Source organism: Fundulus heteroclitus, chromosome 9 (genome assembly GCF_011125445.2).
Source record: "Fundulus heteroclitus isolate FHET01 chromosome 9, MU-UCD_Fhet_4.1, whole genome shotgun sequence".
In the NCBI taxonomy this organism is placed as follows: domain Eukaryota; kingdom Metazoa; phylum Chordata; class Actinopteri; order Cyprinodontiformes; family Fundulidae; genus Fundulus; species Fundulus heteroclitus.
In genome coordinates this window covers 31,997,289-32,023,000 of record NC_046369.1, presented here as the reverse complement: position 1 = coordinate 32,023,000, position 25,712 = coordinate 31,997,289, and the positions used below count along the sequence as shown (strand labels likewise).

Genomic DNA, 25,712 nt, shown 5'->3' with positions numbered 1-25,712 from the left:
CTATCTATCTATCTATCTATCTATCTATCTATCTATCTATCTATCTATCTATGCTGGTGCCTATCTCCAGCTGTCAATGGGCGAGAGGCAGGATACACCATGGACAGGTCACCAGTTTATCGAAGGGCAACACAGAGGCAAACAGGACAAACAATCATTCTCTAAGGAGAATTTAGAGAGGCCAGTTAACCTAACAGTCATGTTTTTGGACTGTGGGAGGAAGCAAGAGTACCTGGAGAGAGAGAACCCACGCATGCACAGAGAGAACATGCTAACTCCATGCAGAAAGACCCAGGGTGGACTCGAACCCGGTGACTTATGGTTGGTTTGGTTGCTAAGGGAAAATGTCCACAGCAACAGGGCCTTTAGGGCGGGAGAGAGGGAGTAAGGTGTAAAATATGATTGGCAGCTTTGTTAACCAATCATCGGTCGACAAGAGAGAAGCTGACCAATAAAGTTGCAGAAACATCGACTGACGTCAGCGCGATTGCGAGGACAGTAGCAAGAGGCATTTCTGGGAGAAGCAGCGAAGCGGAGAACTAATGGTAATGCAAACATTAGCCCCTGTTAGCCTTTACAAGCTGTCGCTAAATGAGCCTGGGTTTTTTTTTTTAAGTCAGAGTTTCCAGCGTTTACGGCACAGTTATCGTGTAGAGCAGGAACTTGTTTTTTTTTTACATCCTAGTCGAGCTGCGCTGCCACGGTAACGTTAGCCGTCTGGCAGCTGTGTGTTGTTTGTCAGCATCTTAGCCCTTCTCTAGAACAAACAGTTGTAATTTCTCACTGACATTATGCATCGCTGATGTATCATAACACGAATGTCCGCGATTTTAATCCGAGAATAAAGTCGATGCTTTTATTGTGTGCGTGAACCGTTTTATCAAAGCTTTTATAACCACCATGTCTGCCCCCCATGCTCTCCACACATCTCTCCTCAGGTCCACTATGCGGAGCCAGTCTCTCTGGTAGCATGGAAAAGTACGAAAAGGTGAAACAAATTGGGGAAGGCTCATTTGGAAAGGCCATCCTGGTGAAATCCAAAGAGGATGGACGCCACTATGTCATCAAGGAGATTGGGATATCTGGTGTAAGCTCTCATGCATGCTTTCTATGTGCCACTTTGAGCCCGTTTTATCTCCTCATGCCTGATCCTGGTAAATAATCCGTTCATTGCTTTCCACAGATGTCCAGTAAAGAGAGGCAGGAATCTCGGAGAGAGGTTGCTGTTCTCGCCAACATGAGTCATCCCAATATCGTGCAGTACAAGGAGTCTTTTGAAGGTATTCACACGTTTGGCTAATTCGGCGAAGAAGCATTTCAAGAGCTGCGTTTGATTGCTTTTGTATTGCCGTTGCTATTTAGAAGGCGGATGTCTTTACATCGTCATGGACTACTGTGAGGGAGGGGACCTTTTCAAAAAGATCAACTCTCAGAAAGGCGTCCTGTTTCCAGAGGACCAAGTAAGCCCCTGACGCTTAGAAATGATTCTACTTGAGGTGTTGGAACTTTTTCAGTTTGTTTGGACCAGAGATCAGAGATTTGGTGGCCAATTTTCTGACCTACAGATTCCTCTTTTAGACATCTAAGTTACCGGTACACAGGCTACATACTTAGCATGTGTACCGTTAATAGTTTTTTTTTTTTTTTTACACATGTACGTTGTTTACAAGTACGATCAAGGGGAAGAAGCTTCAATTTTCCTGATGTTGTTAAACATCTGTTCACACACCCACTGCCATGTTAAATTCACATATGGTAGTTTTTATGCTGATTTTTGCTTTTGTTTGTCTTTTGTCATCTTCTCTTCCAGATCCTACATTGGTTTGTGCAGATTTGCCTGGCGCTGAAGCACGTGCACGATCGGAAAATCCTCCACAGGGACATCAAGTCTCAGGTATTGCCCCTTTATGCCAAGGGTGGTCTTTTCCTTAACAAACCTAGTTTTCACACACCGTTTCTTTGTTGTTTTCATTAAAATCTGTCGGCAGAACATATTTCTGACAAAAGAAGGGACAGTTCAGCTTGGAGACTTTGGGATTGCGAGGGTCCTGAACAGGTATGTTCAGTGGTTCCTGACTGGCGGATATCTGTAGAGACAAAACCTGGAGTCGTTGAGACGGATACAAGAGCTTTGCTCTCTTCTTCTCTGTTTTCCTCAGCACCGTGGAACTGGCGAGGACGTGCATAGGGACACCGTATTACTTATCACCAGAGATCTGTGAAAACAAACCGTACAACAACAAAAGGTACATGATCTTCTAAAAAAAAAAAGAAGAATTCGTCTTTTTTTGGGGGGGTGGGTTTGCTGTCTGAATTTGCAGTGGAAAGATTTGTTGCACCATCCCTACGTCCCCGTGTGATTGAGAGCGGGACAGCATGTCACCTCATTAAACCTCTTGTTTACATCCACAGCAGGAAGCCAGTATTGATTTCCTGATCTATTTTAGATTTCCATGTTATCCAATCTACTGTATTTGCAGCCAGCGAAGACATTTTTAGCTAACTCTTTAAGTTTGAGCACACAATGAAAGCAACCTTATCCTAAAATTTAGCCCTGTCCATCTGTACCCTTATTGACGTCTCATTTTCCCCTACTTTCCTTCCCTCTGCAGTGATATTTGGGCCCTAGGGTGTGTACTGTATGAAATGTGCACTCTTAAGCATGCAGTAAGTATTCGACGTGTGCCAAGCTGTTTACATATTAATGTGCATCTAATGCATCCTTTGCAGCATTACAGTGGACATGTTTCTATTGTTTTTTTAGTTGTTTTTATTCTCTTTTGGTCATGATTGCCACACTTATCCATAATAATTTCAGTGGTTTCTACGTGGTAATCGTTCTCCTTGTAGTTTGAAGCTGGCAACATGAAGAACTTGGTCCTGAAGATAATTCGAGGCTCCTACCCTCCGGTGTCTGTTCACTACTCCCAAGAGCTGCGCTCTCTCTTGGCGCAGCTTTTTAAGCGCAACCCCAGAGAGAGGCCTTCGATCGGCAGCATTCTGGACAAACCGTTCCTCTCCTGTAGGATAGAGGGGCTTCTCACGCCACAGGTAGAGTGCAGCCATTCCCTTGATGCCGCCGTTATTTTTATTGGTGCTTTCTGTTGTTTTCAGACATCAGTATGTGAGCTTCAGAGGAAAAAAAGGGGGCTTCTTTTCTCCTTTCAGGTCATTGCTCAGGAATTCCGCCATACTTTTCTTCACAAGCAGCCTAAAATGGGCGTGGCGCAGGTGCCATCAGGTAAGGAAACTTCACGCAGTGATGTCTGCTGCAGTTCCCTCTGAGTTTCTGCTGCACGTTTAAGCCCAAACGATGCAAAACAAGTCAAACAGATTAGACTTGATCCTCCGCTAGATTCAGAAGTGCAGTAGAGGCGGAATGAGATGACTTTAAAGCAAGGCACGGTTATTAGCAGATTTCAGCAACAAGACAATTCAAAGTGCTTTATGTGATGGAAACATAACAGGAAGCATACAACACATTGCTGTGGCATGTTAAAGAAAAGGCAGGCTACAGACTAAAGTTAATGTTTCATTTAATGGGTTAAGTTGAACAGTCAATGGAAACTCCTAACAGCTAACCAGAACTCAGTGTTTCACTGTCCACTATATGTCTTTGTCAGGTGAAGTAAGTCTAAGCTATAATGTATGAAGAGTGCCTGAAGCTTGACTCCCAGTTAGGGCTGGGCAATAAGTTGATTTTATCAATTTAATTACAGTTTCATCAATTCATGAAGATTTCATTTTTGTAAAATTTAGATTATTTTTTTTTTCTTTTTCTTTTTTTTTTTGACAAAGCACCCCATTATGGAGGACCAAGTCTTCCATATCTAAAAATAAATACAGAAATAAATAAATGCTCAATAAATAAATAAGAATACAATTAATTGCCACCAAATTAATAAATGTAGGTAGAAATTATACAATGAGACATAAATGTATATATCTCTTTTAATTAGCTTATTTATTTATTTGCCTTTGTAATAATTACCTTATTTATTTATTGTGCGTTATAATCTTCAACTTTATTTATTAATTACTTATATTTTTTAAGTATTTATTTATGTGCATGTTATAATATTTTTGTCTGTTTTATTCTTCCTTTGTATTTTTTTACCCTATATATTTCTGTGATGCTATTTATTTCTGCCTGTCCTTTTTACATTTCTGCCTGTCCTTTTAACATTTCTGTATGCATTTCTGCCTCATTATGCAAATGAGGAGGGGCTGTGTCTTAAGGGCTCAACTTCTTCCCATTGGTTGGTTAGCATTTTACTGCGTCGGTCAAATCTACATGGCTTTTCCCCGACATGAAGCATTGTTTAGTAATGTCAAACTCAGCAGGCAGTAAGCCCACTAGCATCAAAGATTTTTATTTTATTTTTTTTCCCCCACTGTTTACAAAGGCAGAGCCTACCATCTTGTCTTATAAGCATGTTTCACAGCTTGTATTTAATTGGCTCTCAGGCAATTTAAAAAATAATTTCAGTAGTTTGTTTTTACAAAATGAAAGGGAGAGGGGAAAAAAAAGTCGATTAATCGGATTTGGTATAATAAAATACGAGATTCTAAGTTTAAGCCACATCGCCCAGCCATACTCCCAGTTTTATCTACTGCATTTGAGACTCTTCTCTTGACGCAATTACTTAAGTTCCCGTTGTGTCGACAGTCGGCTAATGAAGACTTCTCACTGGCCGACAGAGCTCTGTTAGAAATAGAGTTACCAACCGTGTATTGAGGAAAAAAGAACTGTCCCAAATTTCGAAACACAAGTATGTGTCTAAATAAATTCAGATGAGTCAAATGTTTACAAAATCCTTTTACACACAGAAGAAAAGGCAAAAAAAGAATCTTAATGTCAGTAGGGTGGAGGACAATGACTGGCCAAGAAGTGTCCCTTTTATTTTTTAAGGCGTTGGCAACCCTTATTAGGAAGGCATTGATGGACAACAAACCGACTTGCATGCACTGTGAGAATAGGGGATTGGCACATTAATAGCAATTTAGTGACAAACCTTCAGTTTTGCAACATAAAATGATCTGTTGATCACTATTGAGAAGCAACCCCACAACACTAAATGTTAACAACTTTTTAAAGCTGCCGTGTGTTTTCAAGCTTCCTATTGGTGCTGAACTTCAGGCTTTTTCACTTTTGGAGTTGTTTTTATTTATTTATTGGAATATTAAGACTGACCCAATCTGAACTGGATAAGCATATCCTAAATAGAGGTTCTTTAAGGAATCATTCTTTCATCAAAAACAGTCTATTTTAATTGGGAATTCTCCATTTTTCCTTAAAATATTGCCAAACTCTCTCGTCTTTCTGTCTTACCTCCTAAACTGGATGTATCACTCAGTCAAGCTCTACCATTTTTCTTTCTTTTTATTATTTTTTTTTAGACATATCACCTTTCTGCAAATTTAGCCATATGTTTATAGATAGACTTAAATGGGGTGTACTGTTGCATCTCTTTTTGTATCTTCTCTCTTCAGCCCAGAAGATTACCAAACCAGCATGTAAATACGGAGTGCCTTTAACGGTGAGGAAGGCAGGCGAGGGAGCCAAGAAGCCTTCAGAGAGGAAAGCTGCAGTGAAACACAAACCGGTTAGTCTCTGGCGAAACCCGCCGTTCTGGAGCTGCTATGCAGGCTGAAAGCTATCTAAATGTTAGCAGGCATTCCCGTGTGTGGAAATCCTGCTGTGTCGGCAAACTCTGAAGCCCCATGTTATATGTTGCTCAGGCCCTTCTCCCAGCAGCCCCTCAAAGAAGGATCAGTCACGTGGAGGAAGAAAGAAAAAAGCACGAGGTACAGCTGAGCGCCCCGTTTAACTCGTATTCTCTATTAGACTTCCCTTCCTCTCCTCCATCCATTCGCCCACACCTGGGCTACTCCCTACCAGCATTTTCCGTTTTTCCTCCCTCCCCATTACACTCGATCCTTTGCTTCCCTCCGGTTGTCCCACCATCGGTCCACTCGGGAGTGTTCTGCCTGGTTTTTAGCCGTCTCCTAACGGGCCGTTTCCCTGTCCGCCTGCCGGCGCTGTGACAGGGCAGCCCTGCGTCCTCTCGCCTCAAGGGGGATCTCTCTAAGGTGTCTCTCTTGAGTTTGAGGTGCTTCTGTCTCTTCTGCAGGACGGCATCAGGAAGAAAAGGATGGAGCTGATAGAGAAGGAACGGAAACAGAGAGAACAGGTAAGCCAATTGTTTAGTCTGTTTTCATATGTAAATGTCTACGTTTTGTTTTGTTTTTTTTCTCTCATCTTTCTCCTCAGATGTTCCTGTTGAAAGCAGAGCAGATGAAGAAATATGAGAAGGAAAAGGTGAGGCAGTGTCTCTTTATACTCCCTTTGAGATTTTGTGATGTTAGAACCAAAAATGTAATACGCTTTATTGGGAATTTATGTAATAAATGAACATAAACTAGAGCCTAATTGTAAAGTGGAAGGAAACATGGTACAGGGTTAGCATTGGCTGATTTGTAAAGGGCCCACTTGTTTGTAATTTAAGCATAAATCCACCAGTTCTCTGATACCTTCAGATGTTTGTTTTCCTTAAAGAACAGCCTTAAAGGTTACTTAGTGAATGTCGGAGAACAAGCAGCATCATGGAGACCCAGGGACACAGCGGACAGGTTGTGAGAAAATTTGAATTGGGGTTAGGTTTAAAATTGGATCCAAAGTTTTCAGCAGCCTGGCGCCACTGCAAACCTGCGAAGACACGGCTGTCAACCTATAACTAGTTGGATGGTTAATCAGAGAAGCTGCAGAGATCCACACCCTAGGTCAGAGAATCTGCTGGCAGGACAATTACCGGCCTTGTACGCCACTGCGTGCACGTGGTATAGTTTTAAAGGAAGGCATAAAATCTCCAGTTTGCCGTGAGCCATATAGGGGACACAGCAAACACATGGAGGGAACCAAAACTGATCTTTTTGGTCTAAATGCAAAGTACTGTGGCAGACCACCAACACCGCTTATCACCCTGAACACACGTTCTCTACAGTGAAACATGGTGGTGGCAGCATCATGCTGCGGGGAAGTTTTTTTTTTTTTTATTTATTTATTTTCTTTTTCTACAGCAGGGACAAGAAAACCCGTCAGTTGTAGATGGAGCTAAATAACAGGAAAACAAGCTCATTATAGAGTTTAAAAGACCTAAACCTGGGACCAATGTTAAACCTGGGACCAGTGTTAACCTTCCTGCTTTAGACATGCAGCTACAATGAAATGTTTTAGATCAAAACATTTTAGTTAGAATTGCCCAGTCAATGTTCACACCTAAATTAAATTGTCAAGCTGTGTGATAGAAGTAGAAAAATGATGCTCGAGTTTAGCTTATTCTCTCCATCCACCTCCACAACGGCACAATAAAACAGAGTTGTGTTTGTAACGTGACAAACTCAGAGAGCTGAACAGACCTGTGTAAGAGCCTATAACGTTTCCCTGTGTTCATATAGCTATTATCAAATTGCTGCTAAAACAGAACACATTTCTGCATCTGTGATGTTTTCCAGATTAGTCGAATAAACCAGGCCAGAGAACAAGGCTGGAAGCACGTCTTGAGTTCCAGTGGAGGCAGCAGCCCAGAGAGGAAGGTAAAATCACCGAAAACATGGAGACCTTTTTTTTTATTATGTTAAAGTAAAATGACATCAGTTGTTAGGAACGGCCTCCAAATGTGGTTCATAATCTGTTGTGTTCAGTGTTTTGTAGGAGGTAAAAGGGCTGTGGGGGTCCAAGGTTCTGCCCTGGGCCCTTCTCCAGCCCCCGTCTCCAGCAAGAGCCCGTATGAGCACTACTATGCTGCTCTGGACCAAATGGCTAAATCCCAGCCCAAAGACACCAGCAGGAGCGGATCTTCAGCAGGACCTGGCAGTCCCATAAGGTCAGTGGACACGTCTGCTTTTTTTAAAGGGACAGTGTGTGACCAATTAGGCTTTTAATTAACAAAACCCAAATATTGCTTTTTTAAAATGCATATTCTGGCAAAGTCTAATAACCTCACATCAAAACTTAAAAAGTTCTCATAGCTTAGAATTGGTAGTTTATAAATACATAGGTGTCGGTGCACCCCATGGGAGGCGTGTTTTCCCCTACCTGTCTTCTATACGAGGACGGGCTGTCGGTGGAGGAGGAGTAGAAAGCAAGCAAAGACGACTGTAGATCATTTCATTGGCCGTTTTCTGTTGAAATGGAGGACTATCCATACTCTTTGCCCAGCGAGAGGGAAGAGAAAGTAACCAAGAAAAGGAAAAGTAATGGGGGAAAAAAAGTAGAGGGTATAGTGGCGTAGCTATTATTACCAGGTAGAGTGGAGGTAATTCTGAGGGAGCGCGGGCTCAGAACTGATGCAGAGGTTGGAGGTTTTCTGCTGGACAGGTAAGTTCATTTAATCTAACAGTGAAGTTTATTTGTTGGCATTATGTTAGAAACAGGGGAGTGTAGTCCAGCTATTACTCTGTCCTCCTGGCAGAAACGGGTGGTTTTGTTAGGATATGTATGTACAGTACGTGGAGGGATATCAGCCGGCCCGTTCACTGCTTGTAGTACAGCAGCAGGACCGGCCGGGTCTCTTTACCCGTGTTTATAGTCACTTATTTTAGAAGCCAAATAAGCGACTGCAGGTTTAGAAAAGAGCCCAAAAAATGTGACTCATGGAATTTATAAGCAACTTTAGAAAAAAAAAAAAAAAAAAAAAAAAACAGTCTTGGCAACAGTGCCAAAAACCATTTCACACAATGATCATAGCTATTAGCAGTAGCTAATACTTGGAGGACATCTTGTCACACTTTTATTATACTCAAAGGCTTCCATAGTAGCTATTACGGCAAAGTTGTGTGTAATTCATTTAGCGCACTGCATAAGGACCTTTCTCTTTGTTTTACAGAGGTATACCAGCTGCCGCAGGCCCAGTGCTGCCCAACGGACCGGCCCATCGCCTGAACTCTGACACCATCAAAAGAGAGCTTCAGAGGTTGCAGCATGTTTCAAAACAAGCCCAGATCAGCCGGTCAGTCCATCTGTGAGCGTCCCGGTAAAAAGGACCGCGTACCGCCAGGCGATCTCTGTATGACGAGGTGGTTTCCGTGTTCCGCTTTCAGGCAGCGCGGGCAGATACCGGTCGAGCGAGCCTTTCAGGTCGAGGAGTTTTTGCAGCGGAAGAGAGAAGCAATGCTTAACAAAGTGAGAGCCGAAGGACAGCTGGTACGTAACGCTACGCCAGGGTCGGGCTTCTAGTTGAGCGTTATCACTAGCTTATTACTGAGCAGCGATCTAAAGTAATTAGCAGTGAGTTTTATAAGCCCTGAAGAAGGAAACATTGAGATAATAAATGTGGTAAATGGCTAATTGGAAGTTGAGCATTTAGCTTGCTTCTGCTGGATGTTGTGAAAAAACCTTCATTGGAAAACAGCCAAGGCAGAACAGGCCTTTACTAGATGTCGAGATGTTATAGATGTCATTACTTTTTATTGCTTTGCAGCCAAATAGCTCACCTTATTTTTCTAGCTTTGGAAGTGTTGATGAGCACAGTAAGTTGAGATTCCTGGAGTAGACGTCTTGAACCGGTCCCACCAGCACGCTGCTGTGTAGCTCTTTCAGGGTTACCTTTGGGCTCCATTACCTTTGATTAACCGCCCTCTTGCATGCTTCGAAAGTCCTGGTCTCATCTATCAGGAGTCGTTAAGTCTTCATTATTCTATTCTGTCATCATGGTGCATTGTGGGAGAATCAAAGGCTCTTCTTTAAACTGAACGTTGATCGGTGGAGCTCTAACTCCACGGCTTGTGGGCGTTGTTGTAGTCGGCCGTCGGGTCTTGCATCCCTCCTAAAGTGTGCCTAACTTGAATGCTAAACAGGGTACCCGACAAAACCTGGCTGCAATATACGGAAGTCGGGCCGGCGCGGCTCGGTGCAGGCGACCTAAAGTCAACAAAGACGAGGAGGTAGGAGCCCGGAGCCGTACGGCCAGCCTGACACTCCTAGCCCACTCACAGCACGCCTGGCTCCCTGTGATGCAGCCTTAACTCCACCCAGCAGGGCAGCCTCCTGCTCTCATGTTTGTCCTTCACCATCCATGCTTGAGCTGTTTATGGATCCCCCAACAATAACCATTGTTTCATTCAAATTGTTCGTTCGTGTCTGTTGTTGTTTTTTTTGGATCCATGAAATGGTTCTTCATGGCATGAAGTTTGCTGTTTGGTTTCTTTTCCCCTGTGTGTGTTTTATTAACTCTTCCCGTCTCATTTGCTGATCTGCTGACCCTCTCAGTGCCGCTAAGCATGACTGAGGGGGAACTTGTTTGTGTTTACGACGACAAACGCAGGTGTATAAACGAGGCGTAGACGTGAAGTTTTTTTCTCACGGTACATGACGGGCTGGTTTGTTCTCAGGAGTACCTGGCAAGACTCCGGCAGATCCGCCTGCAGAACTTCAACGAGCGTCAACAGATCAAAGCCCGGCTGAGGGGGGAGAAGGTAGACGCGTACGCTCGAGGTTTCTCAAAATCAAAAGTGGCTGTAATGAGACCTTCCTCTATTTGTTTCATATGTTTTCAGTATGACAGCGACGGCTCCGATAGCCAGGAGTCAAGCGAGGAGGCAGAGCTCAGGAGGAAAAAGATAGAGGTGTTAAAAGTGAGTCTGCAGCGAGCGATTTATTTTTCTAAAGGTTGGCCTATTAAAAAGGTCTGAGGAGTATCTCTACTACCATCCCTTTTTCAGAAAAAATGGGATGGGACATTTGTTTCATTTTGCTGAACCTTGTGTGCTCAGTGCTGGTAAGACACATACATGAGCTCATCATCGGCATAAATGCCAATAATTCTGGGCTTTTAATGCTGCATTTACACCTTTTTTTTTGAGGGGGGTGAATTATACAACACAAAACTTTAATGTGTTTGAAAAAACATACAGGCTCGAGTAGATGCATACACCCTGAATAATATTCAGGTAAATGACTCTTAGTAAGTCACAGAGAATTTTTTTTTTTTTTTATATATAATCATCACCAAGCTTCTGGCATAATTATATTTGTGGCACTGGTGGCCTTTGCTTGACAGTAGGCTGAACCTGGGACTGAGGCCTCCGACCATGTTGGATGCTCTAGTCCAGCACCGCCACCGCGCCTCCAGCTTCTGCTATAATTCTGGCTGGATAACCACAAACCAAGTTCTTTTAAGCGTCGGCCATAAACTTTTAATGGTGTCCAGGCGAGAGCCATTCCAGAACCTTATTGTTATCCAGCTTTATTCCAAAACGTGTTTTTTAAAATCACCGTACTTTTGGAGCATCTAACTGTGTCAGTGTTTCAACTTTTTACCAGTCAATGTTCAAGAAACTAGAGGATAGTCCTGAGTCATTTTTCTGCTTACATTGTCACAGGCAGTGAAGCAGACCCTCAGCATGGTGCTGCCACTGCCATGCTTTAAAATTAGTACTTTGTTGTTGTTGTTTTTTTACCGACCTCTTTAAATGAGCTGCAGCATTCCTCACATATCAACTATTCACTTAAAGTGCATTAATACAATCCCCATGTGAATGGCTTTTAGGCCCACATTGAGCGTACGGACAAACCTGAGCAGCACTATATATACATGTCTGTATGTGTGTATAACCCTTTAAGGCTCAAGCCAACGCCCGCGTCGCTGTACTGAAAGAGCAGCTAGAGAAGAAGAGGAGGGAAGCCAGCGAGAGAGAAAAGAAAGCCTGGGAGGACCACGTAAGCCATCCTCCTTTCTTTTACCCAGACATCTAAATCTGATCGGCTACAAGATGGCCTTAATGATGGACTCTAAATGATTTATTTTTTTGTTAAAGCTTGCTGCGGCTCGAGGTGCCAGGTGTGGCGTTGCAGCTGGAGGTGCAGCAAAGGCGACAGCAGCACCAGCATCTACCTCTGAGTGTCCTCCCCCACAAGCCGCTCCTCTCCAGCCCGACCCGGCTGTCAAAGCTTCGGCCCCGCCCGCGTCCAAACCCTCCACCCCTTCAATTTCCATGACCGCTGCCCTGGAGAACGTCGGAGCGGTCGGTATACGAGTACGTTCTGCCGTTGTGATGCCCTTTTTATACTTTAGACTAATTTTCTCGTACCGATTTACAGATTAGTCTGCTGAAAGAAAACTCCAGCGACACTGAGACAGCTGCCGGGATCCAGGTTTGTTCTGTTGGTCGTTATTGTACATAAATGCTGTGTAATGGAAGCAGGGTTTCGAAAAGGGTGGGGGGGAAAAAAAGTTCACTAATGTCTCCCGTGCAACAGAGTGAGAAGAAGCAGATTCTGCGCAGACTTAACCAGAACCTGAAAGCCCAGAGCCCGGTGGAGGAAGCTCCTCCGGCACCTTCAGAGCCAGGTCCTTCTCCCCAGCAGGAGCAGGCGGACACGGAGAAACGGCCCCCTTCAGACGGAGACCGGAGAAAGTGGGAGGTGGCAGAGCTGCCTTTACTGCCAGTGCCTCAGCAAACCTTCGGGGAGACGTGCTCTACATCGAGCGGTGAGTTCACGCTTCCAAACCGACACTAGAGATGAGTCCCTCACTGCGAGTAAATATGAGCACTGGGTCAGTTTTCGCCATTGATCTCTGCTTTTTTTTTATTTTATTTATTTTATTTTTTTTATGCTTTGACTGCAATTTCCATCTTTTGCTCCTTTGTTAGCCACGCCAGCTTCTCCAGAGGAAAGGCCGTCCTCTGGTGGAGACAGGAAGAAGTGGGAGGCAGGTGCTACTCTCGTCCTTTCTGTTGAGCAGCAAACCCTTGAGCAGACGTGCATCACCACCATCGGTAAGGATCTAACTGTGGGGGACCGTCACAAGTGGCCGCTTTAGAAAACTCTGTGTTCTACGTTGTTTTTCTGCTTTTTCTCCCAGATGAAACACTTGGGGAAGTCATACTGCTGGGCGAACTTCAGGAAGACGTTCCTAGGAAGGTGTGCGAGGCGCTTCAGCCAATCACACAACAGCCAGAGATTGTCGCAATGTGTAAGCGCTTTTCTTGCCTTGGTTTGTTTATTTGGTTCGTAATTTGAGCCACTGCTGGCTGCAAATGAACTGTGTGTCAATGTCTAGAAATGGAGCAACCAGAGCTTTTGTTGTTCCTTTCCAATTCCTGATTTTTGCAAAACTCTGACCTTAGCTGATTCAGATTTTTCCTTTAGGATCTATAAATGATGCAATGCTTTTTCTGTCTGTTTTACTTTCTAAATAAATTGAAAAGGCAATTCTCTAAACATAAAATCAAACAATGATTCAAAAAACAGCTGGAACATGCATGGCTGTCAATCACTAAAAAGCTACAAACTGAGTCAATACCCATCTGCAACAATAACCGCACATCTCCTAAAGCCTGTTCTAGTAAAGATTATGGGTTGGCAACTTTTTTTTTTTTGTGTGTGTGTCTGTTCAAAACATCTGTGCAAAAAATCTTTTTTTTTTTTTTTCATTTATAAAAGAAAATGTAACTTAATTTTAATGTATTTGTAACAGCATTTAGTGACACTTCCATAGTTATATTTTCCATCTCCTACAGGTAAATATATTCCACATTATAAGTTGTTAAAAGACGAGATGGCAATAATACTGTCGTTTATGATAAGGAATAAAATGCAATAATAAAGACAAATTAAGGCAAATGAAAAAAAAAAACATGCAGTAGAATGTCCTGATACAAGATAACCCCCACATTCTTAACCACTTTGGTATTTTATTCCGCTCAGAAAAGGGCCGGTCTCTAAGCAAATCGCTGTATAAATGAGGGCGTGACTGGGCTGCACCATAACTGGTCTCTGAAACCTTTAAAGAGTATGAACTTTCCTCCATCAAATAGATGTCCCAAACTTTTTGAAGTCCTGGTTTTAGCCATCTAATGGTTATGCATTTTGATGCTGCCATGAGAAAAATGTTTGGAAGATATGTCAGCCTTCCCTGAGGAATTTCTCCCAAAGAAATCTTCTATTTTAGTTGAAAAATACTCTAAATTTGTTATGTTTTCCGTTGCTAAATCAACGATTCAACTATAGAAGAACCTGAAAGGCCTTAGCGACTGATCATACTGGGGGGACAACACAACTGAGGTTAAACAGGGTTTCAACATTCAAAGACAGAGTTAGTCCAGAGCTCACATTGTATGCCATCTTCAGCAACCTATTCAAAGAACAGTCAAAGTAACTTTTCTCACTCCAGTTTCTTGTGATGTTTTTCGGTCCCTGCAGCCTCAATGGGCAGCTGACATATCTCCAAGTATATTGCAGGATTTAGGCTTTTTCTAACTTCTTATTGATGCTCCTCCCTGCTAGAGAACATAATGTGCGGCAGTAAAAACGTTTACTCTGAAGTGTTGTCAACCCTAATGTGTGGTGCGTTGACTGATCTGAAAAAAGTTCAGACAAAAAGATTATAAACTCGCTGGTGAGAGGAACTAGTGTAAAAAAAAAAATAATTCTATGCAATTAGACTAAACGAAGACAAGCACCACAAAGTTGGCTATTAAATATTATACCTTAACATGAGTTAGGTGGTCCATTTCTCCCAGAGGGCATCACCCTTCTGTTTTTGAAGCCTCAGTTAAAAGGTTAAGTGCTCCATGGACTGAATACTTTTCACCATCTTTGTTGGTTTTATCTTATTTCTGTCAAGTTTGTATTTATTCCCTTTCTGTGGGGTCCAAATGCAAAAGCAAGGATCCCGATGCTGCTTTCATTTTCTAATATAAATGGCACATTCTCTGGTTTCTGCTGCAGCTGATGGTGAGAAAATTTCCAGAGAACGTTTTGCCTCAGCTGTGGATCAAAGACTAATGGATGGAAAGCTGGAGTCAGATCAGAAAACGCCTGCGGCAAAAGAATCGCTGCTGCCCAGCCTTACTGATGTTCAGGGTAAGTTATCGCTTAGTTTGATCTTAATAGTAATAATCAGTATTCCTTGTTATAAGCATTAATATTCACACGCAGGTATATTTTCAGCACAGCAAAATCTTGTTTTGGTTACATTTGCTCCAGATTCAGCCGACCTGGAGTCGGTGATTTTGGAGGAGATTCCTAAACAGGCATCCACTCCACCAGCTAATGTGCAACAAGCTTGGGAACAGGAAGCCCAAAAGCAAATGTGAGTTTTTCAAATTGCCTGCTTTTTTTGTTTTTAAGGCAGCAGTTAAAACATAAAATATATTTCATTTGTAAAAACTGTCATTTTTCTTACAGGCCACATGGGGGTGTTACAGGACCAACGGGCACCCAGGACATTGAGAAGAGTTCAGAGAAAGCACCTGAATCCTCATGTAAGATCAGTGTATGTCGATTCACGGCCATCTGTTGTCGGCGTGCTCCTGATCTGGGTTGACTCCGCCCGTTCATGGTTCTCACCAGGTTTGGCTCAGCAGGAGGAGCCCCTGTTTCGGAAGTGCTCACCGGCCCACCGACGAACCGCTGCCCTGTCCGCCCCATCCGCCCAGTCCTCCCTGGATGAATCCTCCTCCTCTCTGGCCTCTCGCTCACGGTCCGTCTCACCTTTGCGCTCCAAGAACCAGGACGAACTGCTCATTGGTCTCTCCGCAGGCATGTTTGATGCCAACAACCCAAAGGTGATTAAAGGTGGAACGTGCATCTTTTCTTCTCTGGGGGAATTGGGGTGAAAATCTTAAACAGTTTGGAAACAGCTACATCCTAGCTCTTAAAGACATCCATACTTGAGCTTTGTGCACTGCTTCATCTCTGTACGGCTGTTACTTCAAAGGTGGGCAGCCGAAAAGGATCCGGAGGGCTTAAAGTGACGAAGCATTCATTAACCTGAATCTTTCATAACCTTTCATAAGGCATTTGTAGAGCCTAGCTCAACAGTTAAAATTTATCATTTGTCTGGTCTGCCCCGTTAGATGCTGCGGACGTGCTCCCTACCCGACCTCAGCCGAGTCTTCAGCCCTCAGCAGGACTCCGCAGGAAGGAGCAAAGCTAACGTCTCCCCGGACAAAGAGCTGGAAATTGAGGATCTGGAAGAGGCTGTTAAGGACGATGACCAATCAGATGCTGAGGAGTAAGTCGTGCATAAACTCCTGCTTTGGGCTAACTCTGGATTTAATCATGTATGCAATGCTAAAGTATTTATGTCCTCTGTTTCCACGTTGTCCCTCATTAGAAACACAAGCGTTAATTCATTTCCATAGAGACTTTTGTGTGACAGACCAACAGAGTACATCTTAATTATAAAGCAGCAGGAAAATGATGGCTGCTTTTTAAAACTTTTTACAAATAGAAATCTAAAAAGTGCAGGTGTGCGTCTGTATTCAGTCCAAATGATACTCCAAGAGTCGGATTGAAGTGCTATAGCTGTAATTTCAGCCACAGGACTTATGGGACATGTGTCTGTCTGCTTTGTGAACTCATACACCTAGGAACACAGAGGTTAAGGATAAAGCTGGGGAGATGTTTAAAGCAGGGTCGGCTTTATTAAACAGCACCTCAAGCTTTAAACGTCTCACGGAGCACCGACAGGCGGGAGAAGGTGTGTTAATCAGAGAAGCGTCTAGCAGGCCCATGTTTAGCGCTGGAGCTGCAGAGATCCCACAGCTCAGCTGCAGGACGTCTGTTTATCACGCGTATAAAACATCCGGTCTTGATGGAAAGGTGTTTTTTTTTTTTTTTTTTTTTTTTTTTTTTTTTTTTTTTTTTTTTTTTTTTTAAAAGAGCTTTTGCTGACCGACTAACTTCATATGTGAATGGAGATGTTTAGCTCATGTAGCGCCAGGGACTTGGTAAAAACATGTTGAAGAAGGGGCTTCTTCTAGTCACATGGGATCCAAATTGAACTTTTTGGGCTCCATGCAAACACTGTGTGGACATTACCCTCCCCATGGTGAGACCCGGCGGTGGCAGCATCATGCTGTGGGTATGCTTTTCCTTCTTTCAATTGTCCAGGCAGAGAAGGGGAAACTGATGGGAATTTGTAAAACGGATTTGTACAACTCTTGCAGCTTCACAGTTGAGCACTACTGTGTTGGTCTGTCACACAAAATGCATTGAAGTTTTTGGTCGTAATGTGGAGGATAAATTAGCGCTTTGAAAAATGCAGTTAAGGCCCGTGTCGCACGTATTCTGCACATAAAGTTTTAAGCCGTTTTTTATCAGTTTTAGGCCTTTTTGGATGCGTGTTTAAGATGGAGAGTAATTCTTTACTGCACGGTGTGAGCAGACTGTAAGTGAGGCTCCACTCTGTTTCTCAGCGCATACGAAGACGAAGATCTGCGGGACATCAGGGCCTCCATGGAGAGACTGCTGCAGGAAGAAAGCGACAGGAGCCCCCCAGATGTTCCTGGAGCGGGAGATTTTAACGGAAACCCTTCGCAGGCTGGAGACGCTGAGCTGTTCAACAGAATGGCAGCTGAGCTCGATCAGGACAACAATCGGATGGCTGTAGATAATGATGACGAGGAGGAGGAGGATGAAGACGAGGAGGATGAAGACGAGGAGGGTTCTAATGGCAGTTCGGGTGATGACGAGGCCAGGGATCTCCTTTCCAATGGTGTGGGAGAAGAATGCCGAAACGACGGCGAGCAGCTCAATGAAGAATGGCAATCAGGTAGGAGGGCCGTGCCATGAGCGTTTACCTCGTCGGCCTCTTTCTGTCTCAGTTGAGGAAGTCCTCTTGTAAATCAAGGCATCCTAAAGGCTGATCCTAAGACCGCTAAGAGAACTGACATGCTGTGTCCCCGTGTTAGACGGCAGTGGAGAAGATCACGGAGTTGAGGCTGGCCATCACGACAGCATCTTCAGCCGCCTGGAAGAGCTTCGCTTCAACCTGGAGCAGCAGATGGGCTTCGAGAAGTTCATTGAAGCTTACAATAAGATCAAGGTACAGATCCTTCGTTACTTGTCTGTAAAATCTGAGTTCTTGTGACCCCTTTATTTTGTTGCTGTTTTGTCCAAGGCCATTCATGAGGACGAAGATGAGAACATTGACCTGGGCTCCAGTTTGCTTTCAAACATACTGGGAACTGAGCACCAGCACCTGTACCCCAACATCCTTCACCTAGTCATGGCAGACGGCGCCTACCAAGAAGGTCTGTGTCTGTTTTGGGTTTCCTTTGTTTACAAGGTTCCTACGATTAAAGTATTTGACTTTCTCCGTTACTAAGTTTGGATAAGTATGAAAAGATAAAAACTGTGCGGAAAACGGTTTCGATTTCCAGACTTTAAATTTGATTCTATTATCTAAAGGATAAAACAGAACTACTTTTTTTTTTCTTTTTTTTCTTTTTTTAACACTGATCTATATGAAAATAAAAAATACCTTTTATTGTCCTGCAATGGGGGAATTTTGGGCGCGACAGACTACATACAACCTTTTAGTTTTGATTTGCAGTATCCCAATTGGGAATTTTTCTTTTGGATTTATTTCATTTACAAATATTTTAAAAAAACACTTCCTCTATAAAATGAAAAAGGGTCATTTCATTGCTCATTATGGCCTTTACATCATTGTTGGTTCTTAAAACTGACCTCTGGGTGCCTAAACTGGGTTTAGTTTCCATGGAAAACGGAGCGTTTTTCTTTATGAGGAAATAAATGAACTAGAGGCGACTGCCTCGAGGTGCATACCGTACCCTGACTGAGTGGAATGTGTGATATTTTTTTGTGTCTTTGGAGCATTTCTGCAGCATGTAGCGGAGACAAAAAGGGGTCAAAAATGGATATTTAACACCTCATAAAATAGACATGCTTTATCCGACATGGCCCAGATTTATTGTGGAGCTTTCTCTCTAAAGGAAGTACAGACTCTGTGAAGCAGAAGTTTGTACGACCTTCCTAGAGCTACTTCCGGTTAGCAACATGCTAACCGTTAGCCGCTAACATGGTTGTGTTCAGTATCACCGGGTGATGGTACTCTGTTAGTTTGGTCCAAATGCTGTACTTAAAAGTGTCCTCCAAAAAGGGAGAAAATGCGATTTTTGCATGTTTTTTGTCGATGAAGTCGCCAGGGTAACTCAAAACGGCGGCTGATACAGAAACAGCAGTTGACTGGATGAAGACGCACGTTTTGATATATATATACTATGGGGGTGAAAAAGTTATTGTCTAAACTTGCCATACCGGGTTGTGATCCTACAACCTCTTGACTGCCAGTCGCAGGACTAAACCACTGTACCAAAGACCAGTGCCATATATGGCCATGAATTATGTGGTGTTTAGCTCTGTTTTAGGGGTGGTTTTTCGCTAATTTCGTTGCCATGGTAACTCGACATGGCGTGAAGTACAAATAGCCCACTTCAGGGCGTCGAGACGCATGTTTTGATATATAGGTTGTGGGTGTACACCCTACGGTTTGGGCTGTATTAACGGTGACGGAAGAAAAATAAACTATAAAGAAAGAAACCCTTATTAGGTGGATAGTAATATGCCTGCCCATGCATTTGCATGGCAGTCGCCTAATTACTGATTAGAAACTGATATTTGAAGTATATGTGTCTAATACATAATAATCCAGTCCATATTTCTGTAGGTATGCTAGTTTTAAGTTTGTCCTGATGCAAAAGAAGCCCTGAACTTGCCCTCTAGATACTACTGAATGGGAAGCCAGTAGAAATGTGTCTAGATTAGGAGAAACCTGGAAAAGTGTGGGATTTAGAAATGGAAATAATGGAGGAACCGCCGTGTGCTGTAACAACCAGCTAAATGTCTTCTCAGCTTCACTAGTGGTTTATGTAGGGTACATCTGGATCGTCTTTCATCATTCTTTCCGATTATGACCGATTTATAAAATTCTGTGTCTAAGACGCCAACCTCGCTTCATGGGTCACGGCAACAACTTCTCAAGGAACCCAGGAGAACAGAAACGCTCCCTTCGCTCGCCCCAATTTGTCGCTCTCTGTGCCAGATCCTGTTGTCACACTGTGGGCACGCCAAAAATAGACGTAGGAGGGTGGAGAGGCTTAAAAGGTTCCCCTCGGGATCCAAATCGTTTTTAGATACGTTTTTCCCAGCGAACATCTCCAAATGACAGCCCTTTGATTTCTATTTTTACTGTTTTTAGAAGGAAATGCTGCACATGTCAGATATCTCCCCCAAGGACCTGTCTCAGGATCTTTCAGCAGATGTTTTATCACCTCCGCGCGTGCAGCAGTGACTATATTTGAGCGGACGTTTAGAGCAGCTTGCAGAGATGGTTCTGTGTAAACGAAGTGTAGTCTGTCGCCCTAATTATCATTCAGGTTCAGGAGGATGTAGGTCTAGGTTGGGGATCAGTAACCCTCGCAATCCAAACAGATATATTTAACTCCTCTTTTGTCTAAAGCCATCAAATCTATTTGAGCCGTTTATTTCAACATTGAACCTCCAACAATGAAGAAAAATGCTCTTCCTTGAGTAAAACGAGGCCAAACGAGGGGAAAAAAAACCCCACTTTGTTTCACAAAATAAAGTGGATGACTGGTACTAAAGGCCCGTTTACACTTCACTTTTTTAACCGAGCTGAGACCAGTCCGAGCTCGGTAACCGAGATAACTCTTGTGTGTAAATGGTCAGCAGACTGAACTGGACCGCGCTAACTGCAGACCAGTTCCTGAGCAGGTCTCGGACTGTTTTTTTTTTTTTTCTTTATCCCGGTTACCTGATAACGAGGAGCGCATGAGCAGACCGCGTCATCCCCTTACAGTCAGCTGACTGTCCGCGGGTTTTCCGGCGTGTCTGGCTGCACGTCCAGATTCACAATCCATTCAGACAAATTTCAGACATTCATAATAATACTAGCTTCCTTACCGTGCCACACGATTTCCAGTGATGAACCTCAGTGTATCTTGTTGTTTCCTGCGTCTGTAAATCCTTATTAGACGTTCGTTTGTCTCATCCACTTCCCAAAAGCCGACTCTCTCAAATAAATTCACCAATGGTTGCCTTCTTCCCCTGACTCTCCGCAAACACCGAAATATCACAATATCAAGCATAACTTCCTGAATGTTACGGGCGCCGCTGTTTGGGATTGAAGGTGGAAGCAGCAAAACAGAGAGCGGTAGTACCGCAGATCGCCACTAGGGGTCCAGGAGCTACCAAGGAACCAGGATAGTGTGGTGTGTAAATGGTCGTCTTGGCTTGGTTAACTGATCCAAGCTCAGACTGGTCTCGGCTCGGTTAAAAAAAGTGTAGTGTAAACGGGCCTTTAGTCTGGTCCATCAGAGCTCTCTGCACTGAAAAATATTCGCTCTTTTTCAATTTGTCCGAGGCATCAGGTGATTCAATTTAAAGTCGTTCATAGATTGCGTTGGTCTGAGGTCAAACTGGCTAAGTACACTGCCTGGCAAAAAAAAATAAAAAAACTAGGCAATTAGGTACGAGGATCTCATTGGATAATTACTGAGAGGTTCAGGGAGCACGAGACATCATTTTCACACATGGTCTGGCCACCAGAGTGCAGACCTTAACCCCATAGAGAATCTGTGGGATGTGCTGGAGAAGGCTTTGAGCAGCGGGCAGACTCTGCCGTCATCAGTGCAAGATCTTGGTGAAAGATTAAAGCAATACTGGGTGGAATTAAATCTTGTGACACTGCAGAAGATTATCGAAGCAACGCCACAGCAAATGTGTGCCGCAATCAAAGCTAAAGGCGGTCCACCGAAATGTTAGTGTGAATTTTTTTTTTTTTTTTTTTTTTTTTTTTTTTAACATGAATCCTCAATGTGAAAAACTGAGGGATATCTATATGTAAATTTATTCCTGATACATTGGAGACCTTTCTACAACCCAGTGCCATATTCTCTGTGTTTGGCATTCTCATATAAATCAAAATAACAAAATTGTTTGTTGGGTGGGATGTTCAGGATTCCTTAATGAAGAATTTATGATAGTGCATCATTTGTGTGATTGGATGTTTAATAAAAAGACTTAGAACATTGGTTTGGTCCACATTGGACCTGACCAGTAGTGCTAATAAGACTTAAACACAGAAGACCTTTTAGCTTAATGCGGATATTAACCAGACTCAAAACATGAATGCTAAACTCGCACCGTTTATTTATTTGGCATTTCTCTGAGGTAGTGACAGATCTTCACTGGTTGTTATTTTCAGGGTAGATTTTGGGTCTTAGGCCAATCCAGGTTTATCCTCGAGTCTCTGGCTGAAATAAAGTTTTTCTGGTCAGATGCATGCCACCCTGTGTCCCTGCTCTGCTTTCGGTTCTACCCTTAAACGTCCCGGTTTATGCTCTGTTTAATCTTCTTAAGCCTAATTTAACTCATAGACAGATCTTTATAATACTACAACAATAGTTTTAAGAACAATTAACGTGCTTTCATTGGCGCTTTTGAAAGTCCTTCACTTCCACCACTGAGGAGTCGGTCCATCAATGCAACACCAGTTCTACCAGTTCAGGGATCCGTTCTTCGTACGTCGCTAACTCAGTTAGCTGGATTTGATTGTTGATGATTTGGCATGATCTTGGATCGTTTGGTTCTTCGAAAGACTTCCTGCACTTGTTGTCATAGCAACATGTGCGCAAGCTTAAACCTGCTCGCGCGCAGGCTTATTTCATGTAAACAGGATTAGATCGCAGCTTTATGAGTGGAGGAGATAGAGAAATTCTGTCGTAGCCATGTCTTTTCCATTTTTACGACAGCAACCTGTTGCGGAAGGTGCAAGAATAATTTCCATAGTTTTTCGAATTAATCGCGTTTTGCACAAAAAACAGGATCCTTTAGCGCGATGGTGTAATTGTAGAGAGGTTTTTCTTGGTGGCTGTTATAAACAGAAACACATCATTTAACAGTGGCTTTTAAAGAGGAAAAAGTGGTGTTAGAGCCATAAATAGAAAATATTTAAGTTATTTTTAGGATGGTTTGCTTTTTATTTTTATCATATTCAGTAAGAAGAGTTGTTCGGGCCATTTTATTGTGAAGTTTAGTTTTACTTTGAAAGGCTTGCTTCCTGTCGAGTCGTATATTGTATCAGAAAAAACTATGGATGGATTATCTAGAAACGGAGCTATACAGTTTTACCGTGTAAACTGTGGATGACTTGGAAAAGGAAGAACTTCCTTTTTTAGAGATAAAAAACTTTTTTGTTAAAATTCCCAGTTTGCACGCCTCCTTTACTTCCAGTGTCTAAGGAATGACACTGATATAGGATCTTTTGCATTAACAAGTGGCTTTTTAAAATAAAGTATAATAATTAAAGGCTACCATTTTGTAGAATATTCTTGTATTTCACTTTTATTTGTTCCCATGTTCTAGTAGGTCCCATGGAGGCTCTGATATAAAAGAACAAAGTAAATATGAAATTATTAAAAAGCAAAACTACATACTGTAGAAAGTGATAGAAACATCTACCATGGATAGTATTTACGCATTAATTTGTCTGCTGCTTTTTGCCAGCCCTCTCTCCTGGCTTTAGCAGACTTTGAGGTGTTTCCTGTCGTTTTTAATTAATGACTTAAATTCAGCATAACCTTCCATTAAAGCTCATGTTCTGCTTGGGAGAAAAACTGTGGCTGTTCTTTAGCCATGCTGAACAGCCAATAGCAGCGTTGCTGATCATTGTTTCTACTATCGATACATTTTCCCTTTTAAACAAATGCATGAACGCGCAGTTATCTCAGATAACTCAATCCAGCCATACTAATCGTAAGAACCCAATTAGCCGGGTCAGGATTAGCCGGATGAAATCATCTTGGATGTTTAATTTGATCTTGGATGTTTTAAGCAACGTACGAAGAACGGGGCCCAAGTCTAAACTCAAAAGCCGATTGTTCAAAAGTACATCTCTCTGTAATTACCGGTTCAACTGTAACTTTGCTTTGTTTGTTGTTTTATTTTTGTTGTTCTGCTTCTTCTGTACCGTAAAGTGTCTTTTAGTGTTTTTTCTCATATTTCTTACACATTCACATTCTTTTGTGTGTATTCTCCATTTTTATTTATGGGGGTCCCGGGGGATGGGATGCTCTTGGGCCATCTCAAGTCTAATCAGTTTTTCCGTCTCTCTCTCATTTAGACAACGACGAATAACGCTGTGCAGTGGAGCTGCTGGCAGCTGTCTGACGTCTTCCCACCACAGACAGAAGGATCTATGCATGGAGCGTGGCTGCCCCTCACGTTACTGACCCGTTCGCATGACGTTCTAACTATAGCACTTCAAACCGCCTCCGACTCTCGGCTCTCTCCGCTAACCAGTGTTTGTTCAGCATTGTTAAAAGAACCAAAGTTCAGTTAATTTGTCGGGCTGCGTCCATCCTCCGAGGAGGGATGCGTGTATATGTTGGCACTTTTAGTTGCTAAGATGTGTTTCACTTTGCGTTGTTTTTATCGACCTCTTTAGTGGCTTTTACTTTAAGGGGGGGCTTAAGATCTGGTTCTCTCAGGTACTCTCTTTCTGTGCCACACTCAACCATAACTTCACATGATAAAGCAGGTAACCCTCAACATAGAGGACTATAATGGACTCAAAAACCAGTTATACCTCCCTTTCTTACAAGAATTTCTACCATTTACCAAGTTAACGTCATTTTCCGTTTTGTTTTCTGTTTTTTACTGTTTGTTAGCCCAGAATGAGGCAAAGATTTGCCACCGGGGTACTGTAGCAGGTATGGCTTGTGAGACCTTTCGGTCTGGTGAGATTAAGCAGCTGTTGTCTGGAACACTTGACTTGTGTTATAGTTTGCACCGATAGTTCGTGTTTAATTAAATATTGTAAATCTGTCCTTTTTTTATTATTATTATTATTATTTAATAAACTTTTTAATATCCTATATTTTTTTTCCATTTCCTTCTGCATCAGACTTGCACACTGACACGACATGAGTAGCAAACTAATGAATTAAGCAAAAGGGATTTAAAGTCAATTTCCATTTCACCGTTTTGAAGTTCACCAGACACTCTAGACTCTCTGACCATTTGGAGCCTTTTTTAGAAGAACATTCAATGTTCCTCTGGAAAAAATTGTAATCTGGTTTTATTTTAAGAGCTCATTTTACTTAGTATTTCAGGCAAAATGAGGGCTCTTTCCACTAGTGTTACGACCTGACTGAAAGGCCATAGCAAAAAGGAAGCTGAACCATGTCTAACAATTTGAAATGGAGATTGATTTAAATCACACTACGCTTATAAACTAAAACTGTCAATATGAAGTGAAGAAGTCAGTGGTGCTTGAGTGGAGAAAGTATGCGGAAATGACACGACGGGCCTACAAAGCTAAAGGCAGCGTCATAACCTGTAAAGAGTTAGATTAGTTGGCATCCAGAGTTTAAAGATACTGAGGGCCCTCAGGTCCCCCATTTCACCAATTAGTTTCAGCAATGAAACGTAAATGGCCAACCTAGCCACAAGGGATCATAACCACTGGAATTGCACAGTCACTTTATTTTAACCTCACAATGGTAGTGTCTAACTCCTAGTAGCAGTTTTAATCGGGATAATAAGCTGAAAATTATTTTACAGAATTCCTGAGATGCTACATTTATTTTTATTTTATCAACAAAAATATTTAAGTATAGCCCAAACAAGCCTCCATCATCTTGATCACGTTTTAATTCCATTTCACAAAGTTAACCATTTTCACTAAAATAATACAAGCATTCCTCACTGGCTGGTATCTCCATATTATTTATTTTTTTCTTTAACCTTTTTGTTTACACTGCACTGTACTTTTCCCACTATGCTTTCCAAGTGTTTGGGTTGGCTGTCAGAGCCTTAGAACCAAACGCTCCTGCTCTTGTTACAAGCCCTCATTAAACATATCCGGTGCCAG

General features: G+C 42.5%; 1 protein-coding gene across 1 annotated transcript; it reads left to right on the top strand.

Annotated features, from left to right (window-relative positions):
- Positions 1 to 477: 477 nt before the first annotated feature.
- On the top strand, positions 478 to 25,407 carry nek1 (NIMA-related kinase 1). Its single transcript, XM_036141500.1, has 36 exons — positions 478 to 545; positions 939 to 1,087; positions 1,184 to 1,280; positions 1,363 to 1,460; positions 1,811 to 1,894; positions 1,989 to 2,056; positions 2,160 to 2,246; positions 2,613 to 2,667; positions 2,851 to 3,051; positions 3,169 to 3,241; positions 5,494 to 5,606; positions 5,743 to 5,808; positions 6,135 to 6,194; positions 6,275 to 6,322; positions 7,516 to 7,596; positions 7,705 to 7,886; positions 8,889 to 9,011; positions 9,103 to 9,205; positions 9,859 to 9,945; positions 10,393 to 10,476; positions 10,558 to 10,635; positions 11,624 to 11,719; positions 11,818 to 12,024; positions 12,101 to 12,154; positions 12,260 to 12,491; positions 12,655 to 12,780; positions 12,867 to 12,977; positions 14,735 to 14,869; positions 14,993 to 15,098; positions 15,194 to 15,270; positions 15,359 to 15,573; positions 15,865 to 16,022; positions 17,209 to 17,564; positions 17,704 to 17,837; positions 17,913 to 18,045; positions 23,961 to 25,407. Exons 2-36 carry the CDS (start codon positions 971 to 973, stop codon positions 23,972 to 23,974), a joined length of 4,059 nt encoding a protein of 1,352 aa, XP_035997393.1. The 5' UTR covers positions 478 to 545; positions 939 to 970; the 3' UTR covers positions 23,975 to 25,407.
- The last annotated feature ends 305 nt before the right edge of the window (positions 25,408 to 25,712 follow it).